The following is a 16,927-nucleotide window of genomic DNA, read 5'->3' as shown; positions in this document are numbered from 1 at the left end:
GGGACAAAGACTTTTTCACAGCATTTTAGATCATTAATATTGTACATTACAAAGAGGGTTTTTACCCTTGACTCTAAGACATCCCAACTCTTATGCGTGACTGTTATTGGGAAAATTATTGGGACCATTTGCAATGAACTTCAGATCCTGATGACTTTGAAATGGTTGTTTTAAGACCGAGGTAGGGCTGTGCGATATGACCAAAATCTCATATCCCAATATAAGACATTTATCGTCCCAACAACGATATAAATCACAAAAATGTAACATTTTCTGTAAATTCTGTGAATTTTGGGCAACTCGACTTGTGTGAAGTGTTTCCAGCTGGGCGTCGTGTACCTGGAGTCGAGTGTTTTGACCGATACATGAAACTATACATTTTTAGACATAAGTTGTAACGGCCGCCGTTTAATTTGTGAGTATTACACGGCGTGCTGCGGGGAAAAGCCTGTTTTAATGTTTGAGTGTAAGGTTTATTTTGAGCACCTGACGGCTCTTTTTTGCTTCTCATCCATAAACTCTTTCACGTAATTCTTGCGTAGGTGGTAAAAGAGGTTTGCCGTGTTTGAGTCTGAGGTGGGGACCGGTTTGCGGCATAATTTCTGGTCCGTGTCAGACTTTTCATAACCAAACCACGTCCATGCTACAGAGGTAGCCCCTCGTTTAGAAATAAGGTCCTCGATTTGTTTTGGTCATTCTGTTTGTCATCGTTTCAGTTTATTTTGAAAAATCTCAACAGGATCTTCAGCTTTATTGTGAAAGGCTTGGGTGGAAAATAAACAAGCGGACAGCAGAGCCACATGCTGGGTTTACCGTCGTTGTTGCTAACGACAACGCGTAAAAACAGTCGCTTATCCGTCCGTAGTGTGGTTACTTTAAATATAAGGGAAAGAGAGAACTTTAGGAAATTAATATAGCCACTACAGTGACCATCAAAACGATGCCGTAAACAGTTTATTTTGTGACAGATAGATTTTTTCATGTCGTCATCCGATATCTATCGTTATATCGAACAGCCCGAGACTGAGGCTAAAACTACTTGCAGTCAGATGACGACTTCCTGTCCTTGTCGTCCTGTTTATATCCTTGTTAGACTAAGCAATGCTTACATTGATGAGCATAAAGACGCTTATTATTCTGGGAAAGCTTATGAAGATATTGGAGCCAATTGAAATAATGTAATGAATTGTGGTTTACACGTGAGTGCTATTATTTGATCCTTCTTGTATTTGTGTTGTATTATTGCTGCCAGCAGTGCGGCCTTGATTAATGTTCGAGTCTTAAAATTATTCAGCAGAAAACTGGAGTGTCAAAAAGAAGAATCCCTAATCCTTTCAAATTAAGAGCTTTTTCTGAATGGCTGTAACGAATTGCTTCGTGCTTGGTGTGTTTGATAATGTAATTACGGCTCTGACAGGAAGCAGCACTCATGAACAACAACCTCATCTGGCTTCAGTGTTTCCACCATTAATTTATTACGCAAAAGGCTGCTGGCTTAGTTTCCTCTGCTGATCTGTTGATGCAATAATCAACTGCCTACAACAAAAAACATATTATAGTAGCCAAATTCGCTAACTCGATGCATTAACTTGTCTTATTGTATAAATGTGCAAAAACTGTTTTTTTTTCCCTTAACCCTTTAAGACCTACCATGGAACCAAGTCCACCAGAGCTTATATTATATTTTTACATGCTGTGGAGCCATTTTTGGGAGCATTTCAAGTTGCTACACATCAATACAACCATTACAGCCTAAATTTTAATAATATGTCTGCATTAAGTGCATAGTAATTACATAAATTGCAAAAAAGTGCAATAAACTACAAAAAATTGAAAATCGTTTTTGTTTTTTTAACATATATTACTAGTTAGAGAAATTTAAGAGGCTTATCCCTCAAAACTGTAAATACAAAAAAGTTGCACAAAATAGTTTCTAACAACAGGAAATTTATTTTGAGTGTCTTCATAGTTTTATTTTTGAAATACACCAATTTTTATACACTGCAGGAAAAACAAAAATAAATATTATAGTGCAAATTTGCAAAAAAGCAGCATATGCATCAAAATAAACTATTTCCAGCAGTGCAATATGAGTCCTAAGCATCCCAGAAACCACACAGAAAGTCATAAAGTCAAACATAACTTTTAAAAACACCAGTATAGGCTCATGAGGCCTTGATGGTAAAAAACTACATTGCCGCGAAAATGACGTCACTTCCGGTTTCGGGCAGGTCATGGTGGACATGCGATAGTTCGCGCTGACGTCTAATCCAACGTAGGAAGTGTTATGAACAGCTGATCGGATCAGCAAAGCGTGTTTCTGGAATATTATGTTTTTGTTGCTGCAAGTGCTTTTTATGCAGTTTTTGCAAAACTATATGTGGAAGGAAACTGTGACCGAGGACAAGCTGATGGCATAAGATGTAAGTACAACTCCTCCGGTTTCATATGCAAAAAAAAATTATTGCGCTAGCTCACGTGGTTGCAGAGCTACAATGATTTAAAAATAGTTACGCAAAACAGAGCGTGCTGCTCCCACCGGTTTTAAAGGGTTAACTTTCAGCACTTTTTCCCCGGGCTCGCATAATGAGCTGTACACTTGCAGCTCCAGATACCATCAAGGGAAAAGGTGAGAAAATTTTTACAGGGGAGACATTACACACAGCAGTCAGAGATAACGAGCGCTGAAAAAAAAATCACAACTCTCGTAATGAAAGAGGCTGAAATAGTTCCCTTCATCTCTCCGCTCTAATAGGGTTTTCTCCACAGCACAATAAGTGTCTTTTGTGAAAGAAGCACTAACTAATGTTTTAACACCCTCTGTGTTCATGCATTTCTTCAACAAGGGACGACAGGGCTGTGGGTTTTCAGCCCTGTTCTCATTCCAGAATTCAAATGAAGCTTCATTACGCCATTGTTCAGCGTAACGATTATTACCTCTGTTTTGCTTCATCGCTGTGTGCCTCTGTTGCTGCAGCTCTGCTTCAAACACAAACCACGGGCCATTCTGAAAACGTGAGACTTCTGATTACTGTTGGAGTCGATTACTAGTAGGCAGAGGAGCGGATGTGAGTCACTATTTTTTGGTCCATTTTAGTCAGAAGTGCTCCGTGCTTCTTGTTGCTGCTCTTTGGGGAAATTTCTCCAATCTCAGCCCAACCTGTGTGCAATTACTAACGCCGCATTTGTATTTTCTAGTTCCAGCGGCTGCCAAAGTAGAAATGAGATAGAAAATTAGGGTCAAAAACCTGCTGTTATGCTGGTAATGACATATGTTTTGACAGCAGTCCAAACATATTGAAAATGTTTGCAGGTTTTTTTGAAGCATTATGTAAATGCATGTTAACATCAGTGGTCACAGGTTCGTAGAGACGGCAAACTTGATCCCAAAATAAACTGTGTTTTCTACCCCAAACATGACGGAGGTTCTGCCATGGTTTCTGGCTGTGTTTCAGTCAGTGATGTTGGGGATTATTTTGTGTTCATTTTTCAGCATTGGCAAATTCAATTCAATTTTATTTATACAGCGCCAAAGCACAACAACAGTCGCCTCAAGGCGTTTTATATTGTAAGGTAGACCCTACAATAGCACATACAGAGAAAAATCCAACAATCCTATGAACTCCTATGAACAAGCACTTAGGTGACAGTGGGAAGGAAAAACTCCTTTTTAACAGGAAGAAACCTCCAGCAGAACCAGGCTCAGGGAGGGGCGGCCATCTGCTGCAACCGATGGATGATCTGATATCGTCGTGTTGGTGTTGTTCCCAGATCATCATGAAAATGTTGTTCCAGGTTCAACATTGCAAGTGACCAATCACATTATTGTGACGTTATTCTTTTGCGCACCAACCCATTCGTGCATTTATGAAATTCCAATGTTGCAAGGACAATATCAATTCTGCTTAGCGTTTATTAAAGGGTCAGGCTTAGGGTCAGGGTTAGGGTCCGTTGATCGGCGGACAAAGGCGGTTTCTCGCAGCTTAAGTACAGTTTTTTGTTTTACGCCGGTTTTTCCCGAAGTCGCAAAAGTATGACATCACAACATTCTGATTGGTCACTTGCAATGTTGATCCTGGAACAACCTTTAGTATGATGATCTGGGAACAACACCAACATGAGGATATCAGATTGTGCTGCAACCGATTGGGGACAGAGAAGAAAGACAGCATAAAGTCCCCAAACACTGCAGTAATCCAATCCAATCCAGTAAAATCAAAACGACCAGTCATGGACTGGCCTCCCCAGACCTCAGACCTCAGCCACATTGAATCTCAACATCCAAAGAAGAGCTTTAAATGTCCTTCAAGAAGCCTGCAGAACTATTCCTGAAGACTGGTCAAAGGAGCTTGCAAAGAAAAGCGTCTGGACTTCTTTAAGTTACTTGAAGACGTTTCACCTTCATCCGAGAAGCTTCTTCAGTTCTAAGGTCAAATGGTGGAGAGTCCCAGATATAAACCTAGTGGGAGTTTCCCCCCACAGAGGGACAAAAGGACCCCCTGATGATCCTCTAATCGCCTGAGCCAAGGTGTGAAACTGGGTGTGGGTCCCAATCAGCCAGAGTTTCGGGTGAGTTTATTGTGAAACCTGGCCCCTGGGGCCTTAGAACTGAAGAAGCTTCTCGGATGAGAGGTGAAACGTCTTCAAGTAACTTAAAGAAGTCCAGACGCTTTTCTTTGCAAGCTCCTTTGACTACGATGACCTGGATGACTGAGAACCTTCACAGACATTCTTGAAGACTATTTAAAGAAAGACGCGAAAGCTGCCTCGGAGAGTTCAGACTGTGTAGAAGAATAAAGGTGGCCATAACAAATATTGACTTTTAAGCTTGTTAGAATTGCACAAACTCTGTTTTGGTTCTGGTGTTAACGTCATTTTAACGAGATTAACGCTGACAGCACTATTATATACCCATGCATGTTTGCATATATTCTAATAACTAACTGCTGTCTCATGCTCCTAGCAAAATATAAAGTGACTTTTCCGCAATACTGTAGTTACCACACTGGAAAAGTACTGATTGCTTTTCCTGAATCACCAAAGCCAGAAGTCTAGATTCCAGCTTCATCCACGTCTTGCTCGATGCTGAGACAAAATCCTGCTTTAATGTCTTTGGCTGGAACGTAACTATAACATAAACAGACAGGAAAGCACTGAGATTGCCTCTTGAACTTAAAACTTGAAACAGTAAAATATACCACAAAAACTGTAACTTAACCCCTGCTGTGAGCTTAAGCATGAAAAATGAAAACAAAAAGTGCTCCTCTGTCAGCGATTATCCACTTTGCCCAAAGATAATTTGGAGTATTTAGCAGAAAACACGGAGCATTAAAAAAACAGCTGGATCCTGTTTTGCACGCTGGACTTTCCTGCTAAGAGTAAATAGTCTTTTTAGTGTGCTCTCTTTTCCCTTGGCCATGTGCATCTGGCACAAACAGCTTTTCAGCGCTGCGAGTGTTTCATGCTGTGAGCTGTCATTGTCTCTGCTTTGCCAAACAAGTGGTTTGACCCAGAGAAAATCAATATGCCACTGCATGACTTCAAATACAGCTGCTTTCTACTTTCATGAGGCTACAAAAGACCTTCAATTACGGCCGTCTCTGACCAATGCCGAGCTGCTAAACTACATGATCAAAGGTTGCCATAGCGAGAGCATGAAAGCGGCACAGTGGTACCGGTTTCCTTCGGGCCACTGAGTCTCACTGCATCTTTATAGAAATGGCTTGTATAATGTATCAGACATGTAAACAAAGTGGTCTGTGCCAGTTTTGCTTTGCTGAAGAAACACTCCGGTTGCTTATTATGCAATCATAAAACCTGGCAGGACGTTTCCTGTTTTATTACAAATGCGTTTAAAGGCTCGGTTATTAAAATGTTCTCTACCCACAGCCCTGTGTCACAGCTTTTATAGGGGGCAAGAGGTTTAACCAAAGTGATTTTTCTTTCTTACACTTAGACCGCATTCAAGAAACCCAGAAGAGGTAAATACAAATTGCTTATAACTGTCTTGCCACCACCCAGGTTCCTGTAAAGTGCAGATTCAGTCCAAACCTCGTATACAGAACTGGAGGATTCAAAAGAACTCATTTCAGGCTTAACCCTTTAAGACCTACCATAGAACCAAGTCCGCCAGAGCTTATATTATATGTTTACATGCTGTGGAGCCATTTTTGGGAGCATTTCAAGTTGCTATACATCAATACAACCATTATAGCCCAGATTTTAATAATATGCATGCATTAAGTGCATAGTAATTACATAAATTGCAAAAAAGTGCAATAAACTACAAAAAAATTGAAAATCGTTTTTGTTTTTTTAACATATATTTCTAGTTAGAGAAATTTAAGAGGCTTATCCCTCAAAACTGTAAATACAAAAAAGTTGCACAAAATAGTTTCCCACCACAGGAAATTTATTTTGAGTGTCTTCATAGTTTTATTTTTGAAATACACCAATTTTTATACACTGCAGGAAAAACGAAAATAAATATTATAATGCAAATTTGCAAAAAAGCAGCATCTGCATCAAAATAAACTATTTCCAGCAGTGCAATATGAGTCCTAAGCATCCCAGAAACCACACAGAAAGTCATAAAGTCAAACATAACTTTTAAAAACACCAGTATAGGCTCATGAGGCCATATGGTAAAAAAAAACTACATTTCCGCGAAAATGACGTCACTTCCGGTTTCAGGCAGGTAATGGGGACATGCAAAAGTTCGTGCTGACGTCTAATCCAACATAGGAAGTGTTACAAACAGCTGATCGGATCGGCAAAGCGTGTTTCTGGAATATTATGTTTTTGTTGCTGCAAGTGCTTTTTATGCAGTTTTTGCAAAACTATATGTGGAAGGAAACTGTGACCGAGGACAAGCTGATGGCATAAGATGTAAGTACAACTCCTCCGGTTTCATATGCAAAAAAAATTATTGCACTAGCTCACGTGGTTGCAGAGCTACCAGGATTTAAAAATAGTTATGCAAAACAGAGCGTGCTGCTCCGACCGGTTTTAAAGGCTTAAACACCCCGACCTTTCTCACCTCTTTGGGCTGAAGGTTAATTTCTCAAGTATTAAACCTGCATTGTTTTCAGTGGCCTTCAGGTGGTGATGCATACGGCTCACACAAGACTTCAGGTCCTACAGAAGACCTCCCTCCACCCTGATCTCTGTAAACACTTTACTGAGGAGTTTAAGGGCTCAGTTACAGATAAAACTCCTCATACGCAGGATTATACAGGACGTGCTCATTGGTTATTCAGTCAGAGTTTGATTTCACAGTCAGATCCACACCTCATTGGTCTGGTTTCAAAAGCACCAAGATGGTGGTGGCAAAAACGCTCAGCTCAAGGATTAACAACAGGACTTCACAAACCTACGGCTGACATCACCATGGCTACATCCGTCTTATGTTACCCCTGCAGCCACGAGCACAAACACGTTAAGAATATCACTGCCTTCTCTGGGTCACGCAAAGATGTCTAATGCTTACAGCTACGGCTGTCACCTCATCAAAAGTATTTGAGATTGCACAGCATCCACAGCTGGAAGAGTGATTCACATTTTTAAAGGATGCAATGACCGTTTTTTGCTTTGAGTTTCTCAGAGGCCAGTTAAATGTGGCAGGTCGTTAACTGTTTATGTCATCCTGTTTGGACACATCTGAACTCCAACTGTTCGTCATCTTCTTCTGTTATTTTTACTTCACGTTAGCTGACAACTCTAATTAGACCGTTGCATAGCAACAGGGAAGATGCTGGGTTCCTCACGCCCACTGTACTCTGGTTATTTCTGTTACTATCCTTTAAAGGAACCGTCACAGTTTTTGTTTTTATCCATGCCCTTCAGTCACCTTTAATCATACATTTTGATGCTTAGAAAAACAAGCTAATCCACCTGATAAGACACAAAAATCAGCTGCATGGGTGTCGATAATAACAATATTTAGCCAAGAAGTCCTCTAACTAACAAATCCACTCATAGGTGATGAATGTGTAAATTGCCATTCCTTCACTGATTAGGACACAGTTAAAGCTGGCGTGGTCTTACCTGCTGGCCGTGGTAAAACACGGCGAGGAGGAACATGGCCATAAGGAGTAAAGACGTCTCTTTGGTTCCCAGGAAGTTTCTGTTGGAACGAGAAGAAAGAAGAGTCTGTTCAAAGGGAGCCTTTGTTCGTCTGTTTGTCAGGCATGTTAATGGAAAAAAACTTGTCATGGTCAACGTTTAACAATTAATTGTGCAACAAATCAGTAAGTAACAAATAAAACTCCGGAATTTCTCTGAAATTCTAGAGTTTTATTTGTTACTTACTGAATTTATTTGTTACTTACTGAATTTATTTGTTACTTACTGATTTTATTTGTAACTTACTGAATTTATTTGTTACTTACTGAATTTATTTGTTACTTACTGATTTTATTTGTAACTTACTGAATTTATTTGTTACTTACTGAATTTATTTGTTACTTACTGATTTTATTTGTTACTTACTGATTTTATTTGTTACTTACTGAATTTATTTGTTACTTACTGATTTTATTTGTTACTTACTGAATTTATTTGTTACTTACTGAATTTATTTGTTACTTACTGATTTTATTTGTAACTTACTGAATTTATTTGTTACTTACTGAATTTATTTGTTACTTACTGATTTTATTTGTTACTTACTGATTTTATTTGTTACTTACTGAATTTATTTGTTACTTAGTGCCAATTAGGGAAAAAGGGAGCTTCTTCAGTACTATGGAAGTCGTTTGGCTTTGTTGTTGAGAGCATACCTCCAACTAAACATAATACTTAACCTATTTCAGCTACAGATGGAAACAATAAACTTGTTTTACCCAACGAAGCAAAAACACATCGTAAAAACAAGTACAACCAGGCTACAAAGGCATGTGATGGTGAGATACGAGTAGCTGGCGATACGAGACCAAAAGTAAAGAAGTGACTTGACCAAGGATTGCTGGAGCGCTCGCTAGCTGCGCTCCATATGACGGGAAGAACAAACGGCGGATAATACTCCTGCGGTTACGAGGCAGAAAAGCAGAGCTTTTTAAAAAGCTCAACCCAAGAAACAACACCTCAGGTAGAAAACATTTCAACTGCACTTTTATTATATCCTCCTGAGAACCGAGGGAAAATGTATCCCTCAGTTTAACTTTTTTTGTAATTTCCCGCCTCGTTAGATCTAAAAAAGGCCAATCAAATGAAATATCATTGGAAAGGCCAGGATGTCCTCTGTTGAGCACATCAGGACTAAGGGTAGCTCAAATAACACAAAAGTTATAGACCAAAAGCAGAGGACATAAATAGCCGTTCTCAGGAGGATATGTTAATTTGCTCGTCTTGCCATGTCTGCATCTGATAATGTTTCCTGTTTTATTGTGAAGGGTCTGGCGTTTCCGTATTCAGTGTGTTTAGTTTCACTTCTCCTGTGGCGTCATTCTGCTCATTCATATCAGCTGTTTCCCCATGTTTCCACTTTCCCCGATCACTTCCTGTGTGCATTTAGTCTGTGCATCGTCCTGCTTTCTCTGCCATGTTTCTAGGTTTTCATGTATCCATGCCAGGTCTTCATGTTCACGTTAAGAGTTTTCTCACGTTTACTTTCGCCTTTGCCTTTTTATTTTGGACTGTTTAACCAGCCTGCAACAAACAGCTCTCCCTCAGTTAAATCAAAGTTTCGTTCTGTGCGTCTGCACTTGGGTCCTCCTCACTCCACACAGTCTGCTTCCACCACTGTGACAATAACGTTACTCTAGTTATCCTTAAACTAAAGTTTTAAGTAGTTATGTTAGACTTTGAGTTATGTAAAAATTTCATTATTGTGCTCATGTTTGATTTACGCTGTGTCATTGCTATTGTACTATAACACTGCTGCTGGCGTCAGTAACAGCAGCTCATTGGAAATGAAGAATAGAAACAGCCTTTATGTTGTTTGCAGTGATACATTTTGCTGCCTCCAAGCTGCAAACATCGATAAAATGTTGTATTTTCTTCCTATACTGTCATAAATGTCATCATTGTGAATGATACTGTGAGATCACTTCGAGTCTATATCATCCACCCCTACTGGCTATGCACATAAATACAACCGATCCACATTAAAAGCACTGAGTCTATGTTACCCTAAAGATGCATCTGTTGGGCATTTCTGACCATAAACACAAATATAAATTATTCATGTTTCTTCTCTTCTAAAGTTTTACATTAGTGTTGATTTTTTTTCCCAGGCAAAACCTGTCTGAGTACCAGAGATAGGCAGTAATCCGATTACTTTTTTAAAGTAACGAGTAAAGTAAGGGATTACTATTGCAAAAACGGTAGTTAGATTACTGTTACTTTCCCGTAGGAACGCTGCGTTACTGCGTTACTAAAACCGTGATTTTTTTGCGAGAGTGTCTCATGACAGTGACGTAAGCGAGTGCGACGTTCGTGACAACAGCTGTGTGCAGATCAACAATGGATCATATATCGAGTGCAGAGAGAGTATGAGCGTGCAGCGTTTAAAGCGTGGAAGTACTGACCTTACTTTGAGTTTGATTCCATAAAAAGTGACAAAAACATTAGTGTCCGTTGTGCGTGGGAAGAAAACTTCTTTTTACAGCGAAAAAAACCCTAAACTTCCGAGCAAGCAGCGAGTAGCTACGACGTAATGGGAAACTCACAGAGAAACTCGCGGATTCTTCCACTGACCGCTGCACACCTGCACCAGGGTAACCCTCCGCCTACCCCACTCCTGCTTTACAGGTGAAAATAGAGCAACAGGACCGCTAGTCTTTGACTTTATTTATTTTCTGCTGTGTTTTACTTGCATCTATTTAAAAGACTGAGTGTAAACACAACAAATATTTTATTTTATGAGCTGGAATGTGCAGAAAATAGGTTTAAATATTGAACAAATTTCTTCCAGTCAGAGAATGTTGCAGATAATTAAATGTTTGCTTGATGCATAAAGTTAAAAGATTAAAACTAATAAAACAAGTTTTAAAAAGAGATTTTTCCATCTGATTACATTTTGTATGATGATTATGTAGAAAAAGTAGAATTGGGCTGAAAGATCTATCACTTTATCACCTATTCAGGTTGTAAATCATGTTTTTTAAAAGTAACTAAGTAACTAATTACTTTTGAAAATAAGTAATCAGTAAAGTAACGGGATTACTTTTTTGGGGAAGTAATTTTACTGATTACTTTTTTCAAGTAACTTGACCAACTGCTGAGTACACTCTGGTAATGAAAGGTGGTCACCTTTTCATTCAGTTTTTACTCTTCTGGTTTTCATTTTCATGAAAACTTTTTCTTAATAACCTAAATAAACATGTAGTATGATAAACAGTGATCTACAGCATGTTCTTTTGTAATAACCTAAATATTGCTTCACAAAAACTACATTTGAAACCCAGCACCGGTGACAAAAACTGCTCTCCATTAAAGTTGAAACTGCAGCAAAATATGAAAAGACGACACTTTTTTCTCTTAATCTCACGATTCTTTGTTTTCAGCTCAGACCGTAGAAGGATCAAATGTTCTGCGTGATCTGAGGCTGATCTGAGGCTCGCTGAGGATCAACAGCTCAGAGAGATGTGGAGACGGAGCTCCAGGCACTTTACAACGAGTTAGAAGCCAGAATCTCAAAACAAGCGAAAAATAACAGCTCGTTTGTTTTCAGCTTGTGACAGCAAAATGTAGCGTGCAGCCTTTAGTGCGCAGTGATGCCAGAGGAAAACAAATACAAAGCTTTAGATTCTCTAACACCCACAAATAAACAAACACAAGCTCACGACTCGGTGCGTATTTTGGTAGAAATAATCATCATCTTTTTAAAGTTTAGAGGCACACTTACGATAGAAACAACACAAAGATTGGAAAACTTCGAGCACTTTGAAGTAAATCAACTCACGCCCACGACACACAGCCGGCATGTCAGGGAGATGAAAAAGCAGGCAAGCTAAGGGAGTCGGGCCAGGATGGGATTCTGTAAATAAACAGGCTTTTTACAAGAAAGAGGCTCATTTAAACTAATTCTTCATATATGTCAGTGTTTGCATTTTTGATCTATTTATAAAATTAAAGATTTAAAACTGAAAATGATGATGATTAACCCTTTAAGACCTACCATAGAACCAAGTCCGCCAGAGCTTATATTATATTTTTACATGCTGTGGAGCCATTTTTGGGAGCATTTCAAGTTGCTATACATCAATACAACCATTACAGCCTAAATTTTAATAATATGTCTGCATTAAGTGCATAGCAATTACATAAATTGCAAAAAAGTGCAATAAACTACAAAAAAATTGAAAATCGTTTTTGTTTTTTAACATATATTTCTAGTTAGAGAAATTTAAGAGGCTTATCCCTCAAAACTGTAAATACAAAAAAGTTGCACAAAATAGTTTCCCACCAAAGGAAATTTATTTTGAGTGTCTTCATAGTTTTATTTTTGAAATACACCAATTTTTATATACTGCAGGAAAAACGAAAATAAATATTATTGTGCAAATTTGCAAAAAAGCAGCATATGCATCAAAATAAACTATTTCCAGCAGTGCAATATGAGTCCTAAGCATCCCAGAAACGACACAGACCAAGGACAAGCTGATGGCATAAGATGTAAGTACAACTCCTCCGGTTTCATATGCAAAAAAAATTATTGCGCTAGCTCACGTGGTTGCAGAGCTACCGCGATTTAAAAATAGTTACGCAAAACGGAGCGTGCTGCTCCGACTGGTTTTAAAGGGTTAATGCAGGTATACGTTAATGTATCTCTGAGTTCATTTCATCGTCATTGAGATATGGCTGTAGAAATATTTAACTTTTATGGGCAAAATACTCAATTAATTAAATGCATTTATTTGTTGGTAAAATATGTCATTATAGACATTTGAACAATAATGTGACAAATATGTAAAAGGAAAAAAATGAACATAAAAATGCTGTTAGGAACAGAGCTGTGTTTTTTGTTGTTGTTTTTTTTTTTACAAAAGAAGGAATATGTGTGATTTCTACATATGGAGCAAACAATACTGGCTAAACTGGGCTTTACTTTCTTTTCCCCTGAGATTTTCTGTCATTTCCCCAAAGAACTTCAAAATCTCCCAAAAGTTTGGTTTTGTTAGCTTGTTTTAGCAGGTCCTTCGTAGTAGCAGGGCCTGTCTTGTCTAACACATTTGAGCTTCTTGATTTGAACCTTGACACGAGCAGGCACCTCAGTGGAAGTGCCAAAAACTGCAGTTCTTCTAATGTCCACTAGAGGCTGGCTACAAACGAAGTCAATCCAGAGAGGTTCCCATATGAAACTGTCCGGCCTTACAGCAGATATAATCATGCCTACAACCATCTACAAAAAAAACAGTTTTAGCCTTGATAGTTTTTAAATCTAACCAGTAGTGGACTGCACATGGCATCAGGCACATTCTGTCGTGGTTAGGCTGTGTGGCAGGCAGGATGAGGACCCAAACGCAGGACTCAAACACAAAAAGCTAAACTCAAAGCGGCAGCTTTACTCGCTGGAAAAAAGTCCAAAACTAAATACAAGAAGCAAAACATAAAACTAGAAGCTAGAAAACTAAGACTCAGAAAACTAGGAAAATAGAAACTAAGGAACTAAGAGCTGACAGGAGGTAACAATGGAAATCAGGAGTATGTCTGTGAAGGTTCTGGAAATCAGGAGTCCAGAGACAACACAAGGCATTATGACGGTACAATGCAACAACAGACAGAGGAACAAACAGGGCTTAAATACACCAGGGAGTAATGAGGGAATGGAAAACAGGAGGGAAGCACAGAATACACTGACATAGGACACGGACTTTCAAAGTAAAACAGGAAACACACGAACACAGAGGTCAGGATGACAGAGAACAAAGAGAACTGAAATGTGGGGCAGGAAGGCAGGGAGGCACACAAACAAAACCTAAACCATGAGGAAATCAAAGATGACACATGACCGTGACAAACTGCTCTTAGGATAAAACCTCACCTGAACAAAAAAGACAAACAGTGCATTTAATATATGAGGATGTCCTCCACTAAGCACTCACTCTGTGTTGTGGTGGACGGTGTCGTAGCGAACAAACAGCGACGTGTAGAAGGCTTCGGTCAGCAGCGAGTAGATGGCGATCATCACCAGCAGCACCGCCAGCTTCAGCACGGAGTTCAGTCGCAGGAACACCGCACACGTCACCATCGCCAGCACTCCCGTGAATACAAAATACTGTGAAAAATTCAAACGCACGGTCAACTTCATCTGAACAATAATGTATTTAAAAATGTCGGCATCAGATTCGACAGCTGGACTGTGTAAAACATGACACTCCAATCAGCTGCACTCAGTGTTAAATATCTGTCAACAAACACAAGCTTGAAAAGTTCCACGACTCTGCAGATGAACATGAAAAACATAACTGATTCAAATTTGATCAATATCCAATCGAAGTCATCTTCTCATGGACCGCTCTACTGCTTCCAGGGCTCCTGCTTTTTTTAAACACAGAAGTCCCATTTGGACCATTTGGGATTTGAGACTGGAAAGCTGTTTGACCTGGTGGCTGCTGAGGAGGAGTAGAAGACGTTGTGATTCGACTGGATTTTTTTCCTGAGCTGTGATACACTTTAGATTCTAGCCAATCATTTTACGTTTCCGAGGATAGTAGGCGGGTCCAGGTACGTACGTTCTTTTAGAGCAGAGCTACAGATTAAAAATGCCCAAGGAGTCAAAAGTCTGGCTGTACTTCACAGCAAAAGATGCAAACTCAGCAGCTGCAACAAGTGCTTTAAGCTGATACTGTGATACTGTCAAAGGAGGTAACACCTCAAATCTGATGAAACACCTGGCGACGCATAGCGTTTTTTTTAAAGCCGAGAAATGCGCCGTATTTGATAGCTTGCTGCGAGACCTCACACCGAGCACATCTACTGCGGGTGTGGTGCCTGTTATCGGACCCCCTTTTTTTGGCCAAAAAGGCTAAAATGACCAAAGAAAAAGTGGGAAACAGTTAAACATGAGAGGTTTTTGGACAAAGTTTGTGTTTTTTCCATTGTTTAAGCTGCTTCCAGCCCAGAGTGATACCATCTATGCCCCATAGCTGCAGAAAAGGCTAACATTGTTATCTTTTTACAAAAAAACAGCTGAACATGAGAGGTTTTTGGACCAATTTTGTGTTCTCCATTCTTTAAGCACCGTTTAAACACCGGCACCGTTTCAAAAGTACCGGTTTGGCACCGGTATCGGATAAAACCTAAACGATACCCATCCCTAGTTATATGTATATAACACACCAAAGTGGACATAAGTGGATGGACATCCAGTCATCTGAACAAACAGTATATATATATATATATATATAAAAAAGGTGTATAACATTTTCCTGGTTCTTCAGTTTTCTCCAAGCTGACTCAAGTGTCATCGCTATAATTCAAGTGAGAAGCATGACCAACACATGATGCACAATGTGGTTTCTTTTTTCATGCACCTTGAATTCATCCCTCACGGTCAGACTTTCAAAGCACAGTACTGCTGTAAAGTCCTGAAGCATCTGAGGGGAAACATTAGAGGAAATGACCTCTGAATGAACTGCAGTGCAACAGCCGTAGCCCACAGTGCACTGAAAAGGTCTCCACTCAACATCTGCCCCTTCAGCTGGGACAGCCATAGCCTAACCCAGCTGAGCGGGCTCACAGGGCAAGTGGCAAATAATAATGATAATAATAATATTATTAATTATAATAATAAGTGACAGGTGAATCTCTGCCAGATATCTATACTGTATTATAGTGGATGTGAGATGTGGTGCAGAGGCTGATCAGAGTGATCTGTGATGGAGAGGAAGTCACTAAACAAAGTCTCCAGTTTGCAGCCAATCATAGAGGAAGACGTCCAGCTGCAGCTGGCAGAATTAAGGTATACAAAAGCACCATCACTCTGCTGCACACAGTGAACACAAGTTTCCTCCCTCATTTGTGAACAGCCTGTGTTGGTCTGCCTGCTGGTGATGAGGACACCCAGGTACTCGTAGTCCTCTATGATATTTGCATTTTGTCCCAGGATACATGGATGAGGCCTTCTTCACCTTCAGAAGCAAAGGATTTACAATATCAGCCACTATTGTGCTCTCCTCCTCCTCTAGTCTAGATGCTGCAACTCAGTTTATTGAAAATCTGAGGCGTTTGACATGGTTCAGAGATCTGACAAGGGAGACTGGGCAAGCTGGAATTTTATGAACGGATTTTATGAATGGGGACACATTTTGTATTATCATGCAAACAAACTAAACTAAGCCTACCTGTTAGCATGCATTAGCACTTAGAGTGACGTGTGTAACACTTTTACTTAATTAATAAGAGACAGACTGCTGCAGCTGCAGAAATCATCCTGACTCTTCACCCCAGAAAACATTCATGTTTACCTTTGTCCTCACCGGTGGACTCCCTCGCCTGCACACAAACCTCCTGCTGCCAATCGTCCGTCTCCAAACTGAAGTAACATTTACAGCATCACTATGAACTCATTAGCTCCTCCACATTAAACCTCCATTATCACAAGATGAGACTGAGTCGACTGGCCTTTATGTGTAAAGTTGGTAAAGTGCCCTTTTATAGAAATGAAATATCTGACAGGCCGCTCACTGCACCATAAGCCTCTGACTTGGCACAGACATCAGTTTTTGTCTAATTTAATATTGCAGTGTGTTCTGGTGCGGCCTAAAACAAAGTCAATAACTCTTCTTTATGTGTGTAAAATAGGTCTTATTTGCGCGCACGAGCCTCAGGAGGAAATACGTTTATGATGTATACATGCAACAATACACGAGTCAACCCGAGCTCGGAGCTATAAAAATGTGGCTCCCTTATTGAGTTCATCAATCAGCTGCATATTATGTGAGCAAAACAACATAATGGATATTTTCTCCGTGACGTTCTG

General features: G+C 39.6%; 1 protein-coding gene and 1 long non-coding RNA gene across 4 annotated transcripts in view; both read right to left on the bottom strand.

The window, feature by feature from the left end:
- Positions 1-16,927, bottom strand: part of LOC146496999 (uncharacterized) — a 434,085-nt gene that overhangs the window by 147,953 nt on the left and 269,205 nt on the right. The window lies entirely within an intron of this gene.
- The window catches only part of adcy8 (adenylate cyclase 8 (brain)), a 162,880-nt gene that overhangs the window by 31,317 nt on the left and 114,636 nt on the right, over positions 1-16,927 (bottom strand). For all 3 annotated transcript variants that reach the window (XM_085140603.1, XM_085140605.1, XM_085140604.1), the window contains 2 exons: positions 14,049-14,221; positions 8,047-8,125 (listed from right to left, as the gene is read on the bottom strand). In XM_085140603.1, the coding sequence (XP_084996729.1) occupies positions 8,047-8,125; positions 14,049-14,221 (252 nt within the window). The remainder of the gene's footprint in view (positions 1-8,046; positions 8,126-14,048; positions 14,222-16,927) is intronic.

This window comes from Neolamprologus multifasciatus, chromosome 18 (genome assembly GCF_963576455.1).
Source record: "Neolamprologus multifasciatus chromosome 18, fNeoMul1.2, whole genome shotgun sequence".
Lineage (NCBI taxonomy): Eukaryota > Metazoa > Chordata > Actinopteri > Cichliformes > Cichlidae > Neolamprologus > Neolamprologus multifasciatus.
This window is presented reverse-complemented; position numbering and strand designations above follow the sequence as displayed.